Here is a 17,756-nt window from a genome sequence, read left to right on the forward strand (position 1 = left end):
GGCTAGGTTAGAGTCGGTTTTTGCTGACGTAGTGCGCACACGGCTGGGGTGGCTCGCTCGGTGACGGGCGTGTGCTGCGCCATCGCGGCGGGGCGGAGGGGGAAGCGTGGGCCTCGCTCCCTGCCGAGGCGCGGTCCCCCGCTCCCGGGCAGCCATGGCCCTGTACAAACCGGTGGTGGTGCAGACCTGCCCCAGGCTCGGGGAGAGGATCACGCAGGACACGGTGTACTGGGAGGGGTACAAGGTAGGAGGCAGCCCTCGGCGGCGCTGGGACGGCGGGCCGGTCGTGTTCCGCTGGGGATGGCGCTGGCGGTGGTTCTGTGCCCGGCCTTGCTCGGCTCTTGGTTAGAAGCGGTTCCTTAATATCGTGTTAAAGCTATTAAACGAGCCTGACCTTTGCCCAAAATTGGCCCAGCAGGCGTATTTTTTGCCCTAAAATACATTTTTGTACTGCTTTCGTGCTATTACTATTTTTAATCTTGTGTGAGTGAATAAGGTTAATTTTTTCCCCTCGGAATACGTAATTAATGGGTTAGTTGTAATGCGCGAATTTAAAAAAATACGTGAGCAGAAGTAACCTGAGAGAAGAGAAACTCCATAGGGTTGTGTTTAAAATTGATTTGGGTCTGAGTGGAGTTTGGAGCTCTCTGTAGGAAGAAGTTTCGTTTTGCTGTTTTGATTTTTGATGGTGTCCTTGTATGTGTTTAATGGTCTTCATTGCAATTGCTTTAGGCACCTATTCAGATAAAGGAGTTTGGTGCAGTAAATAAAATAGACTTCTCACCGGTTCCTCCGCGTAACTATGCTGTCACAGCTTCCTCAAGGGTAAGCAACTTCTCTGAGGTTTTCACGTTTTTGTCTTTCAGTTGGTATCATATGAGCAAACTTAATATCTTCTTGTTGTACCAGATCCACATTTATGGTCGTTACTCTCATGAACCAATCAAAACGTTTTCTCGCTTCAAAGATGCTGCTTATTGTGGCACATACAGAGATGATGGCAATCTTCTTGTTGCTGGCAGCGATGAAGGTATCATTCGCCTCTTTGACATCAGTGGAAAAGCACCGCTGAGACAATTTGATGGTCATACTAAGTAAGACAATGTTGGGTTTTACTATATGTGTGTAAGCTTGTTTGCTATGTTTTCATATTTTTCCTTTGCATTTTGCTGTAAATCTTAATAGTACTGGTCTGTGTTGCTTGTTACTGTTTCTTGTAGATATTACTGAAAAGTAGATTTTTAAATTGAATTAAAAATTGAGTAACTTTTAAATTCCAAATAGGAATTGAGTACCTGGAAGAATAAATTTATTTTCTAATTTAGGTAGGTGTCTGTTAATACGTTGTGTAGACACAGTCTTGTGACTCCATGGCACTGATGAGCACGCTTGGTTTTTTATATTTTTTTTATAAAAGACAGTGATAGTACACAGACAGCTTAAGTAACAAATGCAGAACTTACAGCTTTTGAATGGACATCTAGTGCACCTGTAAAACTTTTAAGGCTGATCATATCAATGCTTAAGTAAGCATCAGTCAGCATGACTCTTTTCTGGCTGGAAATACAAAAACTAAAATGTAACTAACCTCTAAGGTGAGGCTTTATAACTTCCAACAGTAAGGACTTTGCGTGTTTAAGTTAGAATACATAAGTAGTATCTTCAGACAGACTGACTCTTCTGGAAACAAGTATATATTTTAACTTTGGATATTGTGGACTTTGGTTTCTAGACCTGTTCATGTAGCGGGTTTCCTGTCTGATAAATACCGGATATTCTCTGGTGGTGATGACTATTCATCAAAGCTGTGGGATATACCAAGTGGTACAGAAATAGTCTCATACAGAGAACATACTGACTACGTGAGATGCGGCTGTGCAAGTAAAGTGAATGCAGACGTCTTTGTAACAGGTTTGATTTTATTTTTTCAATATGCTTCTTTTGTACTGAATTGAAGAAAAATGCAGAAATATTTTTTGATACAGTAGGATCTCGCTTACTATATTTTAAATATGGAGGATCTGGCTTCCTGCTTGGTGCCTCCTTTGCTGTTACCTTTTTGCTTGCTTTTTAAGCTTGACACTGATGTTCGTACAGAAACTCAGAATTTCCCAAATTTTTAATAATATCTTTGCTTTAGCCTGTTAGGGTTAACAGAGCGGTTCTGACTGTTTTTAGAAAATTCTATGAATATATACTTTAGTTGCAGTTGACTGAAGGTTTCCAGAGGAGGACACTAGTTCCGCTATAGTTTGTACAGACCACAGCTCACAGACTCAAAAATGAAAGGTCACATGAGTTATTTGAAACCACTTGCTAGCAGTAGCTTTCTGTTAATGTCTGGTAAATTCCTAGAAGAAAAGTGGTAGTCCTTACTTCAGGAGGCACATGAGACTAGGTTTCATCAGGTTGCCTAAATTTATTGTTGCAAATACACTTGATTAATGGAAGGGAAATAAAATTAAGACTTAAATTCCTTTTTAACGCGTGATGTATTGTTGGGGCTAGAATTAGAAGACTTATGTTGCCTGAAGGCTGTAAATTAACCAAGGTAAACCAAAAGGTGTTCCAAGTGCAGGGTTTAAAACTGTTTCTGTTTGGCAGGAGCTCCTTTAGGTTGTAGCACATGGTTGTTTTAGTTCATTAAGTAATTTAAATGACGAAACTGAAGCTAATAATGGTGTTGTCTGCAGGTTCCTATGATCACACTGTGAAGCTGTTTGATGCCCGAACAAAAAGTAGTATCATAACAATAGAACATGGTCAGCCTGTGGAGAGTGTGCTTCTGTTCCCTTCTGGTGGCCTTCTTGTATCTGCAGGTACTTCAGCAAAATCATATTTCTTTTCTGTGGCCCTAATGTACTTGAGCTGCTTCCTGCTTGTATTTTCATTTAGTAGTGAGGTGGTAAGTGAAGTAACAGCTGGATTTCTCAAAAGATCTTTAGGAATCCATTGATCTGGAGGGTGAAAGTAGGGGTCTTTTTGACTCTGATTAGATATTCTTGTAGCTGATCCAAATAAATCCACAAAAAACCCTGGTGTTTTTAGTGGCAAGATACAGACTTTAATTGATCCAGTGCTAAAGTAAAGGAACTTTAGGTACGTTTGGTAATAAGTATGTTGAATCATTCAGCTGGAGAATGGCCTGAAAAAGAGCGTGCTTATAATGTGTCTTGTCCCAGGAGGTAGTCATAATGGTTGGGGGTGGTGAGTAGGTACAGAAAACAAGGTGTTACAAAGGAGGCACTATAACTGTGTGAAAACTTCTCCAGAGAAGTGGAAATATGTGTGTATGTCAAACTATTTTGTGTGTTTCCTTCTCACAGGAGGTCGATATGTCAAAGTTTGGGATGTGCTAAAAGGTGGACAATTACTAGTATCACTTAAAAATCACCATAAAACTGTAACTTGTTTATGCCTGAACAGCTCTGGACAAAGGTTATTGTCAGGATCCTTGGACAGGTTAGTGTATTTTGCGGCAATTTAAATTCTTTAGGACCATCATGGTTTAAGCCCAGCCAGTAACTCAACACCACACAGCTGATTGCTCCCTCCTTTTCCACCCCACCTCTGGGCAGGAAGGGGTGGAGAATTGATAGAATGTAAACCCAACTGGTTGAGATAAGAACAGTCCAATAACTAAAGTATAATACAAAACTACTACTACTAATAATAATGATAAGGGAAATAACAAGGGGAGAGAATATAAAGCTGAAAAGGGAAGGTGAGAAAAAACAATAAACACAAGTACAGTTGCTCACCACCCATTGACCAATACTGAGCCCGATCGAGCAGCGATCTGGGCCTTCCGGGTGACTCCCTCCAGTTTATATACTGGGCATGACGTGCTGTAGTATGGAATATATGTACCAGTACAGGTTGGGGGTTGACCTGCTGGAAAGTAGTGAACGGGAAAGGGACCTGGGGGTCCTGGTGGATAGGAGGATGACCATGAGCCAGATATGTGCTCTTGTGGCCAAGAAGGCAAATGGCATCTTAGGGTGCATTAGAAAGGGAGTGGTTAGTAGGTCAAGAGAGGTTCTCCTCCCCCTCTACTCAGCCTTGGTGAGGCCGCATCTGGAATATTGCGTCCAGTTCTGGGCCCCTCTGTTCAAGAAGGACAGGGAATTGCTTGAAGGAGTCCAGTGCAGAGCCACAAAGATGATTAAGGGAGTGGAACATCTCCCTTATGAGGAGAGGCTGAGGGAGCTGGGTCTCTTTAGCTTGCAAAAGAGGAGACTGAGGGGTGACCTCATCAATGTTTACAAATATGTAAAGGGTAGGTGTCAGGATGATGGAGCTAGGCTTTTTTCAGTGATATCCAGTGATAGGACAAGGGGCAATGGGTGTAAACTGGAACATAGGAAGTTCCACGTTAACATCAGGAAGAACTTCTTTACTGTAAGAGTGACAGAGCACTGGAACAGGTTGCCCAGGGGGGTTGTGGAGTCTCCTACACTGGAGATATTCAAGGCCCGCCTGGACAAGTTCCTGTGTGATGTACTGTAGGTTACCCTGCTCTTGCAGGGGGGTTGGACTAGATGATCTTTTTAGGTCCCTTCCAACCCTTGGGATTCTGTGATTCTGTGATATCCCTTTGGCTAGTTTGAGACAGGTGTCCTGTCTCTGCTTCTTCCCAGCTTGTGCCCCTCCTCACTGGCAGAGCATGAAACTAAAAGTCCTTGATCAGAGTAAGCATTACTTAGCAACAACTAAAACATTGGTGTGTTACCAGCATTGTTCTCAGATTAAATCTGAAACACAGCAGTGCACCAGCTTATAAGAAGGAGAAAAATAACGGTTAAAGCTAAACCCAGGACAAGGACTTTTTTTTATTTTAAAGTTACTATACATCAGGTGTGAATCTGTGCATGTTTTTTTTGGCTTAAGCACTTGTAACTGTTATATAAAGATACAACCTAATTGAAAGCGTGTGTTGGGGCCAAGGTGCATATTGCAGTATACATTAACCTTTCCCTCATATTAACTTGAATGTCAGTAAGGGTTGCATGTGCCGTTTGGGAATCTGTATGTGGAACTTCTGAATAATCATTCCATTTTTTTTAATCTCTAAACTGACCTTTGCAGTCTTTATAAAGTACCTATTCTTAACTTTAATACAGTTTAAATAACTGAAAGAGTGTTAGTATTCATCTTTAAAGAGCCTGGGTTTTGTGTCTCTGTGCTGTTACTTCTTGTAGCCAAAGTGCATGGCTGAAATGTCCTTGCTTTTTTGTTTGTTTGGGTTGAGTTGCTGGGTGCTGGTTTTCAATCTGTTGTCTCTGAAACATGAGAAACACGAAGTGATCTGAAATGTCAGTTGTCTGTTTTCTCCCTCCTTGCCTTCCTTCTGTACTTCCTAGGCTTCCTCAGGCTTTATTGATTACAAAGCATAAGCTGAAGGATCCCACTAGCTGTCCAGCTGTTTGTCATTCAGTGCTCACAACACTAAAGTTCAAACTTGTTGTAAGAGAATATTTTGTTTGCTCATTTGTTAAGTATTTCCTATCTTCAGTCAAATCATTAAAGAGCAGTCATGTATAAGAATATCTATGGATTTACTTCCAGAAATTGTCAATAGATCTTACATTTAAAACTTAAGACCAAATTTCAAGAAATACTTAGTGTTTCCTGTTAAGCATTGCTGAAGTCAGATAGTCACTGCATCTGTTTTAAATTTCTTCTGCTCTTGCCCCATTTTCATCTTTTTTGGGTAAGGGTCATCCTTTCTTGACTTTTGTTTGTCTTCTAACAGAACCATTCTGTTGCAGGAGAGGTAATAACTAAGAAGCTCAGTGGTAATCTGAAGACTGCTTTGTATAAATACTCAATTTTCTTAAATGATGTATAGAACCTGAGAGTGATGAAGTTCCTGTAAAGTATCTACAATAAGACATTACTAATGAGGTTTTAATCATTACTCTTCTGTATAGGCATGTGAAGATTTACAGTACTACTTCCTACAAAGTAGTCCACAGTTTTAGCTATGCAGCACCCATCCTCAGTCTTGCACTGTCGGTAAGTACATTAGAAATTTTTCTAGGCAAGGTAATTACTGATACCTTTTACATCACTAAAGTAATTAGTTTTTTGCTGCTTGGCGTTTCAGAAGAATGGTGTATGTGCAAAGTAGGATGACTGAATATATTCCTGCTAAATAAAAAAAATGCATTACAAGGTTTTAAACGTAATATATTCAGACATCACATGTTACCTGATCAGATCTGCACAAAATTGTGTGTTTATCAAGGACAATATACATCATAGAGAAAGTTTCAGTCTTTTAAGTCCTTTGACTTTAAGAAGATTGTACTAATCTTTTGCCTTTCAAGAACCTTGTGTGGCACTGATAAAAGAAAAAAGGTAGTTCATTTGTTGAGAAATACAGAATAGGGCGCACTTGTCTTAAAAGTTATTGGCGTCAGATTGGTTTGAGGAAGAAAATAGGAGAGGGTATGAGGTATACACATAAACAGACTTCTTTGCCAATGCATGTGTCTTACTGTCTTGGAAACAGAAAACAGACTCATTTCTCTGGAATATTTCAGTTCCAATGGGTAAGTGACTTGCTGGTCAGATATTTGGAGGCTAGCACCGCTTTTTAAAACAATGGTGTCGTCACATGATAGCCCTCTTCTGTAGCCTCTGAAAGACATGTAAAAGTGACTGTGAGGGATCTTTTTTTAGCAGCAGTTGAGCATTCAGCTAATGTTTAGTGTTTACATAGAATTGCCTGTTAATAGTAACACGTCAGATCTCACTTTCATATGTGAAGTCAGTGTTTTTCTTCACTGTATCATTTAAAATTATGACCTTTAGCATCAAATACATGAAATCTTTGTTATTTAGGTGAAATTTATACCAGTGACTGGTATTTTGGTCAATTATCACCTATTTTTAAAAATCTTGCTGTTCCAAAATAGCTTTCTCATAGTTGGTGTTCATGTCTGCTGTATGGCATGTAATAGCTGAAGGCAGTTGTACACCACTGAAGAAAACCCAAACCTGTCATATATACTTACATAAGGATGTTAATGCGTATTTGACCTTGCTTAATGAGTCCATCTAGGTATTTTTTAAAGGCTTATTATACGGATAATGTTGCTTACCATTATAGCCTTGAAGCTGTCCCTGTTTTGAGCAAGGTATTTGACCACGTGGGACCTCATGGAGGTGGCTTCCAACTTCACTTACTCTATAATACTGTGATTAGAACCTTGTCATGAAACATAAAAATTTAAAAATCTGCATGGTAGAGGATGCATCATTAAATAAAACCATGTTTCTAACTCTGTGATTTCATCACTTTAGCCTGAAGATGAAACCATAGTTGTAGGCATGACCAATGGGGTGCTAAATATTAAGCACAGAAAACCTGAAGAAGGGAAAGAAAAGCCTCAGAAGAAGAGGCAACCAGCATATAGAACCTATATGAGAGGAAAAACTTACATGCCAAAACAGGTACAGGGTGGTGAGAAAATGTGTACTGAAACACTGAAAAATGTTTTTGTGGGGGTTTTCTGGGTTAGTTGTGTTTGTTGGTTTTTGTTGTTGGGTTCTTTTTTTTGTTTGTTTGTTTGTTTTGTTTTTGTTTTGGTGAGCTGAGTTGAAAGGGGGGAGAAGGGAAGATACAAAGCCATAAAAGCTTGTTCATGGTGGTACATCAAATACATTGTGTGAATATCTCTCATTCTGAACTCATTTTTTCAATTCTAGGAAGATTTCTCTGTCAGTAAACCTGTAAGACGTGCTTTGAGGAAATATGACAAGCTGCTGAAGAGCTTTGATTCTTCCAAAGCTCTTGATGCGGTACTGGAGGTATGGCATGGGTTTTTTTCTATCTGAATTGTGTGCTGTCATCTGACATGGATTTTTTCCGTATGTTAAGCTAATTTTATTTCAGTATCTCAGTAGAAAGGATTCAAACTTGCGTGGCTTCTGTTTTTCTTTTGCTGGTATTCACCCTTTTTTGGGTGTAAAGATGTTGCTTTGGTACTAAATTTTTCTTCTGTATGCACAGCCATCCATCAGGCTTCATACTCCTGAGGTAACGGTTGCAGTCATGCAGGAACTACATCGTAGAGGAACCCTGAGGAGTGCGCTTGCAGGCCGAGATGAGAAGCAAATTAATCTCCTACTTACCTTTGTGGCAAGGTATTATTTTAACCCGAGTTCTTTTTGCCTGTTTTGAGACCTGTATTTCTTGACAGCTTTTGCAACAGAGTCTTGGTAGGTCACGAGTGGAACATTGGTACACTTGAAATCTCACGTGCCTTCTGCTTTCTGATACGAAGGTCTGGGATAGTACTGAAATTATTAGCACAAAACAATTTTGATGATAGTATGAGAGAATATATTTTCCTTCTGTGCCAGACATTCCACCTTTAGTTTGTTGTTTTCTGCGCCTCAATGAAACTTGTGTCTTCACATATCTTGAGGCTTTTGCCAGTCCTCCAGATCCCACTGCCTACCTGAAAGGAAGGGTTTTTTGACTTGCTTCTCTGGCTGTTTTGTGATGTCTTTTCATGAATCAGAGGATGTCTCTATGCCTATGACAAACCAGTTTGTTGTTTGGAGAAGGAGTGCAGTTGGGAAAACCGTTAAAATTGGGCTATCTTCTAATTTTGCAGGCGTGTGATTGAGCCTAGATTTACTTCTGTACTGGTGACTGTTGCAGATATGATCACTGGTAAGTACAGCACAGAAAAGATTCTCAAAGTTACATAGCTAGCTTGGAAATAAGGTAAAAGGTGTTACATCTTTAAGAAACCAAACTTTTATGGCTTTGTTCATAAGTATGATCCAGCAAGGGGTATTGGCAGATAACTTTGATATTTGGGTATTTGACAGCTAACACTGTCTGTATCTGACTTGCACTGGCTGCAGGAAGATCCTCGTGGTCTCTTAGGTATCTTTGATATCTCATATTTCTACTCTTACATAGTTTAGGTGAATTCCATTTCTCCAGTGAGGTAAAAATAGTATTTGAGGTCATAAAACCTCTGTTAGTATGACTTACCATAAGTACATACCAATAATTAACACTGTTTTCAGAACACTGTTGAACTTGTCTTATTTGTCCACAATGTTGGACTTGTGTGAGGCTCTGTAAATGCATCTCTAACTAGCTAATATGATTTTCATGTTTCCGTAGATATGTGAATTCTTAAGTGATTTTTTTCTTTACAGACATTTATCAGCCTGTGCTTGGGCAGTCAGCGATCGTTGATAGACAGTTCTTGAAACTTCAAGAAGCCATAGGAAAAGAGATTGACTATCAAGGGGAACTACTAGAAGTTCTGGGAATGATGGATACACTGTTTGCTAGTTTTGCTGAGAAAAAAGTTACTTGTCTAGAAGAGAACAGAAGTAATAGTCCTACAGAGATCATTGAAATAGCTGAATGACTGACAACTGTCATGACAGATTTTCACAAAAATAATGTGGACTTGAAATACGTGACCTGTTCTCCTGATAACTTTTTATAATAGTGACTTTCTGAAAAAGCTCCTCTATGTTGAAGTTCTGTCTTCCAAATCGTGTTTCTGAATAGGCTTCATTACTGAAGACAGAGAAAGAAGAATGTTTTCAGGATTTTCCTTGCAATATTTTCCAAACAATTGAATTTTAAAGTTTTATTCCAAAGTTATGTAACTTTGAAAGAGTGTTTTGTGCATCCAGTACTAAGTCATTGTTTGACTTAGAGAAATAGTCAACAATTTTCATTTTTTTTATTTACTGGAAAACAATGAGATTTGTTTAATTCTAATGTGCCATTGTCCTTATTTAAGGTTAATATCCTGTATCACATATGTGGACATAGCAATAAAACCACATATGCATTTGATAAAAACTTGACTTCATTGTGTTTTCTCCACCTGCTTCGTTTCTATTTCTGACTTCAGTGAATTCACAGAAAACAGCAAAATGACTCAAGAAAATGAGTGCAGTTGTTAGTTTTATTAGTTTAATTTTTTAAGTAGTGCATATGCATTTGTGTTATAATTCTCTAGAAAGTAGGTAATTCTTGTTTCTAAAGGGAAATTAATTCACATTAATTTAATGTAGTAAGTAAACTGCACACCAGTGAGAAAATCTTCAGTTAAGTAAAATAGCTGAACTTTTGTGTAATTCTATCACTTTAAATGAACAGCAGATGCAATTAAAAGTCTATGTTATTATCAGTATGTATTTGAATGCTGGGGTATTGATTTATTTTAACTTCAAGCACTGCTGGAGAAGGATGGTATGCTTTGGGAAGGCAGGTGTGCCAAAGGCTCCTCAACGCATGTGGGATGACAGCAGGGTGGAACTTTGTTCTTAGCCTGTTTTCTTGACTTGCATTTTCCCCCAGAATTTATGTGAGATATCATACGAATTTCCTGCAAAAGGATTTTTTTAAGTTGGCTCAATGCCCAGATGGTGATCTGTGATAGGCAGTCTCCCCTGGGGGTCTGTACTGGGACCAGTACTGTTTATTATAAAGGTCAATGGAAAAGACAGTGGGATTGAGCACACCGCAGCAAGTTTTCAGATGACACTAGGTTAAGTGGTGCAGTTGACATGCCTTAGGGATAGAATGACATACAGAGAGACCTGGACAAGCTTGAGAAGTGGGCCCATGTAAACCTCATGAAGTTCAATGGGGCCAAGTGTAAGATCCTGTATGATGGTCAGGGCGACCCCTGGTATCAACACAGGCTGGGGGATGAAGGGATTGGTAGGAGCCTTGCAGAGAATTTACATGCTGGTGAGTGAAAAACAGGATGTGACCCAACAGTGTGCGCTTGCAGCCCAGAAAGCCAATTACATCCTGGGCTGCATCAAAAGAAGTGTGACTAGCAGGTTGAGGGAGGTGAGTCTCCTCCTCTGCTCCACTATTGTGGGATCTCATCTGTAGTACTGCATTCAGCTCCGGGGCCACCAGCATAAGAAGGATGTGGATCTGTTAGAGTGAGTCCAGAGGAGGGCCACGAAGATAATGGGATTGCTGGAGCACCTCTCCTATGGAGACTGGCATCAAAGAGAGTTTCAATTCTGTTCTGTCTCAAGGTTTGTGCGTACTCCAGCACTTCTCAGATGAAATAGGTTCCTACTTACGGAGTTGTCACTTTTATTTAATTAGAATCATAGAATCATAGAATAGTTAGAGTTGGAAAGGACCTTAAGATCATCTAGTTTCAGCCACCCTGCCATGGGTAGGGACACCTCACACTAAACCATGTCACCCAAGGCTCTGTCCAATCTGGCCTTGAACACTGACAGGGATGGAGCATTCACAACCTCCCTGGGCAACCGATTCCAGTGCCTCACCACCCTAACAGGAAAGAATTTCCTCCTTATATCCAATATAAACTTCTCCTGTTTACGTTTGAACCTGTTACCCCTTGTCCTGTTACTACAGTCCCTAATGAAAAGTCCCTTCCCAGAATCCTTACAGGCCCCCTTCAGATACTGGAAGGCTGCTATGAGGTTCCCACGCAGCCTTCTCTTCTCCAGCCTGAACAGCCCCAACTTTCTCAGCCTGTCTTCATACGGGAGGTGCTCCAGTCCCCTGATCATCCTCGTGGCCCTCCTCTGGACTTGTTCCATGTCCTTTTTATGTTGAGGACACCAGAACTGCACACAATACTCCAGGTGAGGTCTCACAAGAGCAGAGTAGAGGGGCAGGATCACCTCCTTCGACCTGCTGGTCACGCTCCTTTTGATGCAGCCCAGGATACGGTTGGCTTTCTGGGCTGCGAGCGCACACTGCAGCCGGCTCATGTTCATTTTCTCATCGACCAGCACCCCCAAGTCCTTCTCTGCAGGGCCGCTCTGAATCTCTTCTTTGCCCAACCTGTAGCTGTGCCTGGGATTGCTCCGACCCAGATGTAGGACCTTGCACTTGGCATGGTTGAACTTTATAAGGTTGGCATCAGCCCACCTCACAAGCGTGTCAAGGTCCCTCTGGATGGCATCCCTTCCCTCCAGTGTATCAACCGGACCACACAGCTTGGTGTCACTGGCAAACTTGCTGAGGGCGCACTCAATCCCACTGTCCATGTCAGCGGCAAAGATGTTGAACAAGACCGGTCCCAACACCGATCCCTGAGGGACACCACTCATTACCAGTCTCCAGCTGGTCACTGCACCATTGACCACAACTCTTTGTGTGCGGCCATCCAGCCAGTTCTTTATCCACCGAGTGGTCCATCCATCAAATTGATGTCTCTCCAATTTAGAGAGAAGGATGTCATGTGGGACAGTGTCGAGCGCTTTGCACAAGTCCAGGTAGATGACATCAACTGCTCTACCCCTGTCCATCAGTTCTGTAGCCCCATCATAGAAGGCCACCAAATTGGTCAGGCAGGATTTCCCCTTAGTGAAGCCATGCTGGCTGTCACCAAGCACCTTGATGTTTTTCATGTGCCTTAGCATGCCTTCCAGGAGAATCTGCTCCAAGATTTTGCCAGGCACAGAGGTGAAACTGACTGCTCTGTAATTCCCTGGGTCTTCCATTTTCCCCTTCTTGAAAATGGGGTTTATATTTCCCTTTTTCCAGTCATTGGGAACTTCACCTGACCGCCATGAGTGGCTTAGCAACTTCATTTGCCAACTCCTTCAGGACACGCAAATGGATTTCATCAGGTCCCATGGACTTGTGCACGTTCAGGTTCTTAAGATGGTCTCGAACCAGATCCTCTCCTATAGTGGGCCCAAGGTCTTCATCCTCACAGTCCCTGCATCTGCCTTCCAGCACTTGGGTGATGCGGTCACAGCCTTTGCCAGTGAAGACTGGGCCAAAGAATTCATTCAGAACGTCAGCCTTTTCCAAATCCAGGGTAGCCAATTTTTCTGATAGCTTCTGGAGGGGACCCACATTGTCCCTAGTCTGTCTTTTATTTGCAATGTACCTATAGAATCCCTTCCTGTTACCTTTCACATCCCTAGCGAAATTTAATTCTAACTGGGCCTTAGCTTTCCTAACCTGGTCCCTAGCTTCCCGGACATCCCTGTATTCTTCCCATGCCGCCTGTCCTTGCTTACACCTTTTATAAGTCCTTTTTTCCCCTGAAGTTTCCCCGGCAGCCTGTTATCCACCCAAGGAGGTCTCCTGGCCCTCCTGCCGCACTTCCTTCTAGTTGGGATGCAGCACTCCTGAGCTTGTAGCAGGTGATCCTTGAATATCAGCCAACAGCCTTGGGCCCCCCTGCCCTCCAGGGCTAAATCCCATGGAACCTTACTAAGCAGGCTCCTGAAGAGGCCAAAGTCTGCTCTTTTGAAGTCCAGGGCAGTGAGCTTGCTGCACGCTCTTCTCACTCTCCTGGGGATCTCAAATTCGACCATCTCGTGATTGCTGCATCCAAGGCTGCCCTGGAGCGTCACATTTCCAATCAGCCCTTCCCTGTTGGTGAGCACAAGGTCAAGCATGGCACCTCTCTCCTTGTCGTCTCCTCCATTACTTGCAGAAGGAAGTTGTCTTCCACACAATCGAGGAACCTCCTGGATTGCTTGTGCCGTGCAGTGCCATCGTTCCAACAGATGTCAGGGTGGTTGAAATCCCCCATGAGAACAAGGGACTGAGAGCTTGAGGCTGCTCCTATCTGTCTACAGAGTGCTTCATCCACAGAGCCCTCTTGATCAGGCGGTCTGTAACAGATCCCCACAGTAATGTCTCCCATCGCTGTTCTCCCTTTAACCCTGACCCACAAACTCTCTATTGACTGCTCAAGTTCCATACTCTCCAGCCTATCTCTAACATAAATTGCAACCTCCCCATCTGCAAGGCCTGTCTTCCATTACTGATGGAATTTTGGAATTGAGATAACATAAATCACTTCATGTGCTTGCAACAGTAAGTGGAAACATCACACACCAAAAATGTGAAGTTTTGATGCAGAATAGGTTTCTTGATGCTTTCTAATCGTTTAATCTTCTGCCAAGGATTTCTGCTTTAGGTTTGAAACCTCATGAGTTGACTAGGTGTGGAAAAGTGGCCTGTGTTAGGAAAAATTTTGTGCACATTAAAGCAGGCTTGAGACACCCCTTACTTAAAACAAGCAAACAAAGAAATAAAACATGCCCCTTCATAAATTCAAAGGAAATTTTCTGACCCTGTCCAGATGGATCAACCCCCTTATACTTCAGAAGTCCTTCTGGATGGTGAACTTGGCATTGCTGTTGCCAGCAATTTTACATTGTTAGTCTTCAGACTTTCAGGTTTCTGAATTTAAAAGCCAACAAAAAAGGTTTGTAATGACTCTAACAATGCTTGTCCAGCATAAACATATCTTGCCAAATATTTGATTTTGATTGCATGTGTACTTGACCTCTGAGTTTGTGTGAAGGTTACAGTTACAATACTGAAATGAAACGTTTTCAGGTTGTTCTGGATAACCACAGTCTTCCCTTTCACTGTTGTTCCATGGTCTGAACCTGTAATCTTAACTAGTGAAATACTGCAGAACACCCAAGTCGGAAGTTTTTTGGAAAAACATCATATTTTATAGGATACTGCAGTTTATGACTTAAAATACAAGTTTTGTGGCTACAGAGAAAATTTTCAGTGAAGATCATTTTCTTATTAAATGATCTCTGAAATGATAATTCAGTGAAGATCATTTAGCTTAGATTGGATATAAGGAGGAAATTCTTTCCTGTTAGGGTGGTGAGGCACTGGAATGGGTTGCCCAGGGAGGTTGTGAGTGCTCCATCCCTGGCAGTGCTCAAGGCCAGGTTGGGTGAAGCCTTGGGTGAGATGGTTTAGTGTGAGGTGTCCCTTCCATGGCAGGGGGGTTGGAACTAAATGATCTTGAGGTCCTTTCCAACCCTAAGCATTCTATGATTCTATGATTTTCCACTTGAAAAACAGGCAAAACTAAAGAAACACCCCAAGGCCCCCACACCTCCATAGTCTGCAATACTTGTTTATTCACAATCCCCTTTAGAAGAGAAGGAAAAGGCATACAGGAAATGTCAAAACGCTGTGTTGTAAAAAGATGTGAGTGTAAGTTGTGATTTTAATCCTTATCTACATAGCTATTTGTAGCTACAATGATATATTCTGATGGAAGATGACTTATAGTGTCTTGTCTTTTTTTTTTTCATGTCTTCAATGAGAGTTAGTTGGCTTTCTGGAGCTTATTGTACCATGACTTCTTACACCACCTTTAGTCTTCGGGTAAAGATTATTTCATCAGTTTTCTTACTTTAGTAAACATTTATTAAGACTGTAATTTCAGAAGTTCACTTGGAGAAGTTTCTTCAAACTGTGTCACTTTGGGGGCAAGGGAGGGTAGAAAAAGAGTAGTAGTAGAAGTAGCAGTAACTAAGTACTAAGGCATTAGTAGTAATATTAGTAAGCTCAAGAAACTACCTCACTGTCTCTTTGCCTTTGATGTTTTCCATTTTTGTAACATTACTTTTTGCATGTGTGTGTTGAAAGCTAAGCATTCATCTAAACATTCCAATTCTTATTAATTAAGGTAGTGGTTGGCAGCTCAGAGGTTCATTATGCTGGTTTTAACAGCCAATCTATTCAAGCAGAAACCATTCTGCACATCATGCAAAATTAAATAAACGTTAGTCAGTGACATACAAGTCCTGGGCAGCAGTCATTGATGCCAAGATGTTCTATGCGATCTGAAGACAGCCTCTGGAATGTCTGTGTTTTTAGTTTTCTTTTAATACTCAAATGTGGTCTAGCAAAACTCACTCGTCGTATCGCATGCATGGTCCCAACACATACAAAAATGTACCTAAATACTTGTTTACATGCTGGACATGCAAGACGTGGTTTCCTCTGGAATTGAGTTCTAAGTATTTTAGAGTAACAGTAAACAGTGTTGGAAATCATACAAATTGAATGACAACTCTTAACTAGTTACTGAAATAACTCTTCCAATCAGGATATTTTGGAATTTAAATCCTGAGGGCCTACAGCTGCCACAGATACACTTATGCTTGTCTTCTTAGATAATATGCAGTTGGGTAACTTACTATATTTAGTCGTAAGTGAATATAATAACTGAAGTAAAGCAATCCTTAGATATGTTTCCAGTAAAGTATGCTCAGGCTAGATGTAGAGGAAAGTGCTGTAAGATGGTTGCAAGCTACCCCTAACCAGGCTGCACCCCATCAACCTGCACCTCTTACTTTTCTTGCTTACAAATTTCTCTCTCCAAAGTCCTGATCACACCTAGCCAGTGGATGCATTACCTTTTCAACCTATGTAGGGATCAGAGCACTATGCCGCATGAAACACGCCTGAAGTGACTGGGCACCAGTGTGACTCGCTGCCCCTTGCATGGGCAGCACCCCGCTGGGTGCTGGGATGGAGGGGTAGCCCCGGAGGCTGCGCGGGAGCTCTGGGTCCCGCCGCAGGGCTCGTGTCCCGTCGCGCTGCGGCCAGGAGAGGGCAGCGCTCCCCTCCGAAAGGCGCCGCGAGCCGGTGCTCCCCCTCCCGGGGCCCGAGCGCCGTCGGGGCCGCGCAAAGCTCCCCGTGGAGGTCCTGCCTTCTTCCCACATTCCCCGGCCCCGTCGAGCAAGCGCCGGTGCCGGTGCGGAGGGCTGCCACCCGCGGCTGCCTCGGTCTCCGCTGGGGACGGGCTGCCCTCGGAGCTGCTCCCCCGCAGCCAGGACCGGCCTCCCGCTGCGCAGGCACATCACTGCTCCGCTTTGTTCCTTCGCTCCGCGGCTGCCGGAGCCCAGGGGCGGTGCATCCGTAGGGCCGGCCGCGCCCCGCCGGCTGCTCGGCAGTGCCGTCTGCTCCCCGGCAGCGCTGCGGAGGCACTGGGACGCTCTGCATAGGTAAGGCAGCCACTGCCCGCGGGCTGGAGTGGGGAGCCCGAGCCGCGGCACCTGCTGAGCGGCAGCTCCTGACCCCGCGGGGCGGGTGGGCGCGGGTGCCGGTGCTCCGGGCTGGGAGCGGTGGGTTGCCCTGTCCCTTCCAAAGGGAGCGACGTCGAGCCGCGGGTTGCTGCGGCGACGGCGGCATTAACGTTCTGACGGCTGAGGCGCGGTTCGGGCTCCGCGGTGCGCGGTCGGGCTCCGCTGATGTCCGGGGAAAAGGTTTCCCGTGGGCTGTCAGTAGCCTTCTAAGTCCTCAAAGTTGGAAGACGAAGGACTTCTTTAACTTATTTTTTATATATGTATTTTATAGATATATGTATATATATATGTATATTCTTGTTTGTTCATTATTTTGCTGTAAGAGCCACCCGTTTTTTCAGTTCTCATCCCGAAATGGACACGTATTTGATTTTAAGCATGACTGTTTGCCTTTTTCAGCTGGAGCAGAGTACGTTTTTGACTTACTTGCTTTAACTTCTTTAACAACTGAAAAATGTAAAGCAAATGACAACTTTTCTGACGGTAAAATTCTGAGAAACAACTTTCAGAGCAGTTGTTGGTAGTGTTCTGTTGGGACAGTGGTGTGTGCAGCTTAGGGTTGTGCCAGTTTTCAACCTGCCCAGTGATTCTTATACAGAAAAAAAGTCTCCAAAATCCGTCTCAGTTTTCATGGACTTACTCCTGCCTCTGTCTTTGGTCCTATACAAAAATTGTGTTAGTTATTCTCGTAAGTCATTATAAGGCACATGGATGTGATAGAAAGCCTTAACACGTAATACAAGTTTTTTCTTTTGTAGAGGTAGTTTGCTCTCTCCACACTTTGTGGGAATGGATTTCAGGAGCCATTTGAATAAGGGAGATTTTTTACATAGGTGAAAAAAATGAGCTCTATTCTCTGACCCCTTGTGTCCTGAAGAATTAAC

At 42.7% G+C, this 17,756-nt stretch overlaps 2 protein-coding genes across 3 annotated transcripts in view; both read left to right on the forward strand.

Annotated features, from left to right (window-relative positions):
• The first annotated feature begins 42 nt into the window (after positions 1 to 42).
• Positions 43 to 9,853, forward strand: UTP15 (UTP15 small subunit processome component). Of its 2 annotated transcripts, XM_065663013.1 has the most exons (12): positions 43 to 244; positions 733 to 825; positions 910 to 1,094; positions 1,733 to 1,911; positions 2,694 to 2,819; positions 3,327 to 3,462; positions 5,934 to 6,018; positions 7,312 to 7,461; positions 7,717 to 7,818; positions 8,021 to 8,154; positions 8,631 to 8,689; positions 9,190 to 9,853. In XM_065663013.1, exons 1-12 carry the CDS (start codon positions 155 to 157, stop codon positions 9,405 to 9,407), a joined length of 1,557 nt encoding a protein of 518 aa, XP_065519085.1. In that variant the 5' UTR covers positions 43 to 154; the 3' UTR covers positions 9,408 to 9,853. The 2 variants fall into 2 exon arrangements, with proteins under 2 accessions (XP_065519085.1, XP_065519084.1); XM_065663012.1 differs by having other exon boundaries at positions 733 to 1,094.
• Positions 9,854 to 16,583: 6,730 nt separating this feature from the next.
• ARHGEF28 (Rho guanine nucleotide exchange factor 28) overlaps positions 16,584 to 17,756 on the forward strand; it is a 126,076-nt gene continuing 124,903 nt past the window's right edge. The window contains exon 1 of the mRNA XM_065661401.1: positions 16,584 to 16,791. The gene's annotated coding sequence lies outside the window, so the exon portion shown is untranslated. The remainder of the gene's footprint in view (positions 16,792 to 17,756) is intronic.

The sequence above is a fragment of the Lathamus discolor genome, chromosome Z, assembly GCF_037157495.1.
Source record: "Lathamus discolor isolate bLatDis1 chromosome Z, bLatDis1.hap1, whole genome shotgun sequence".
In the NCBI taxonomy this organism is placed as follows: domain Eukaryota; kingdom Metazoa; phylum Chordata; class Aves; order Psittaciformes; family Psittacidae; genus Lathamus; species Lathamus discolor.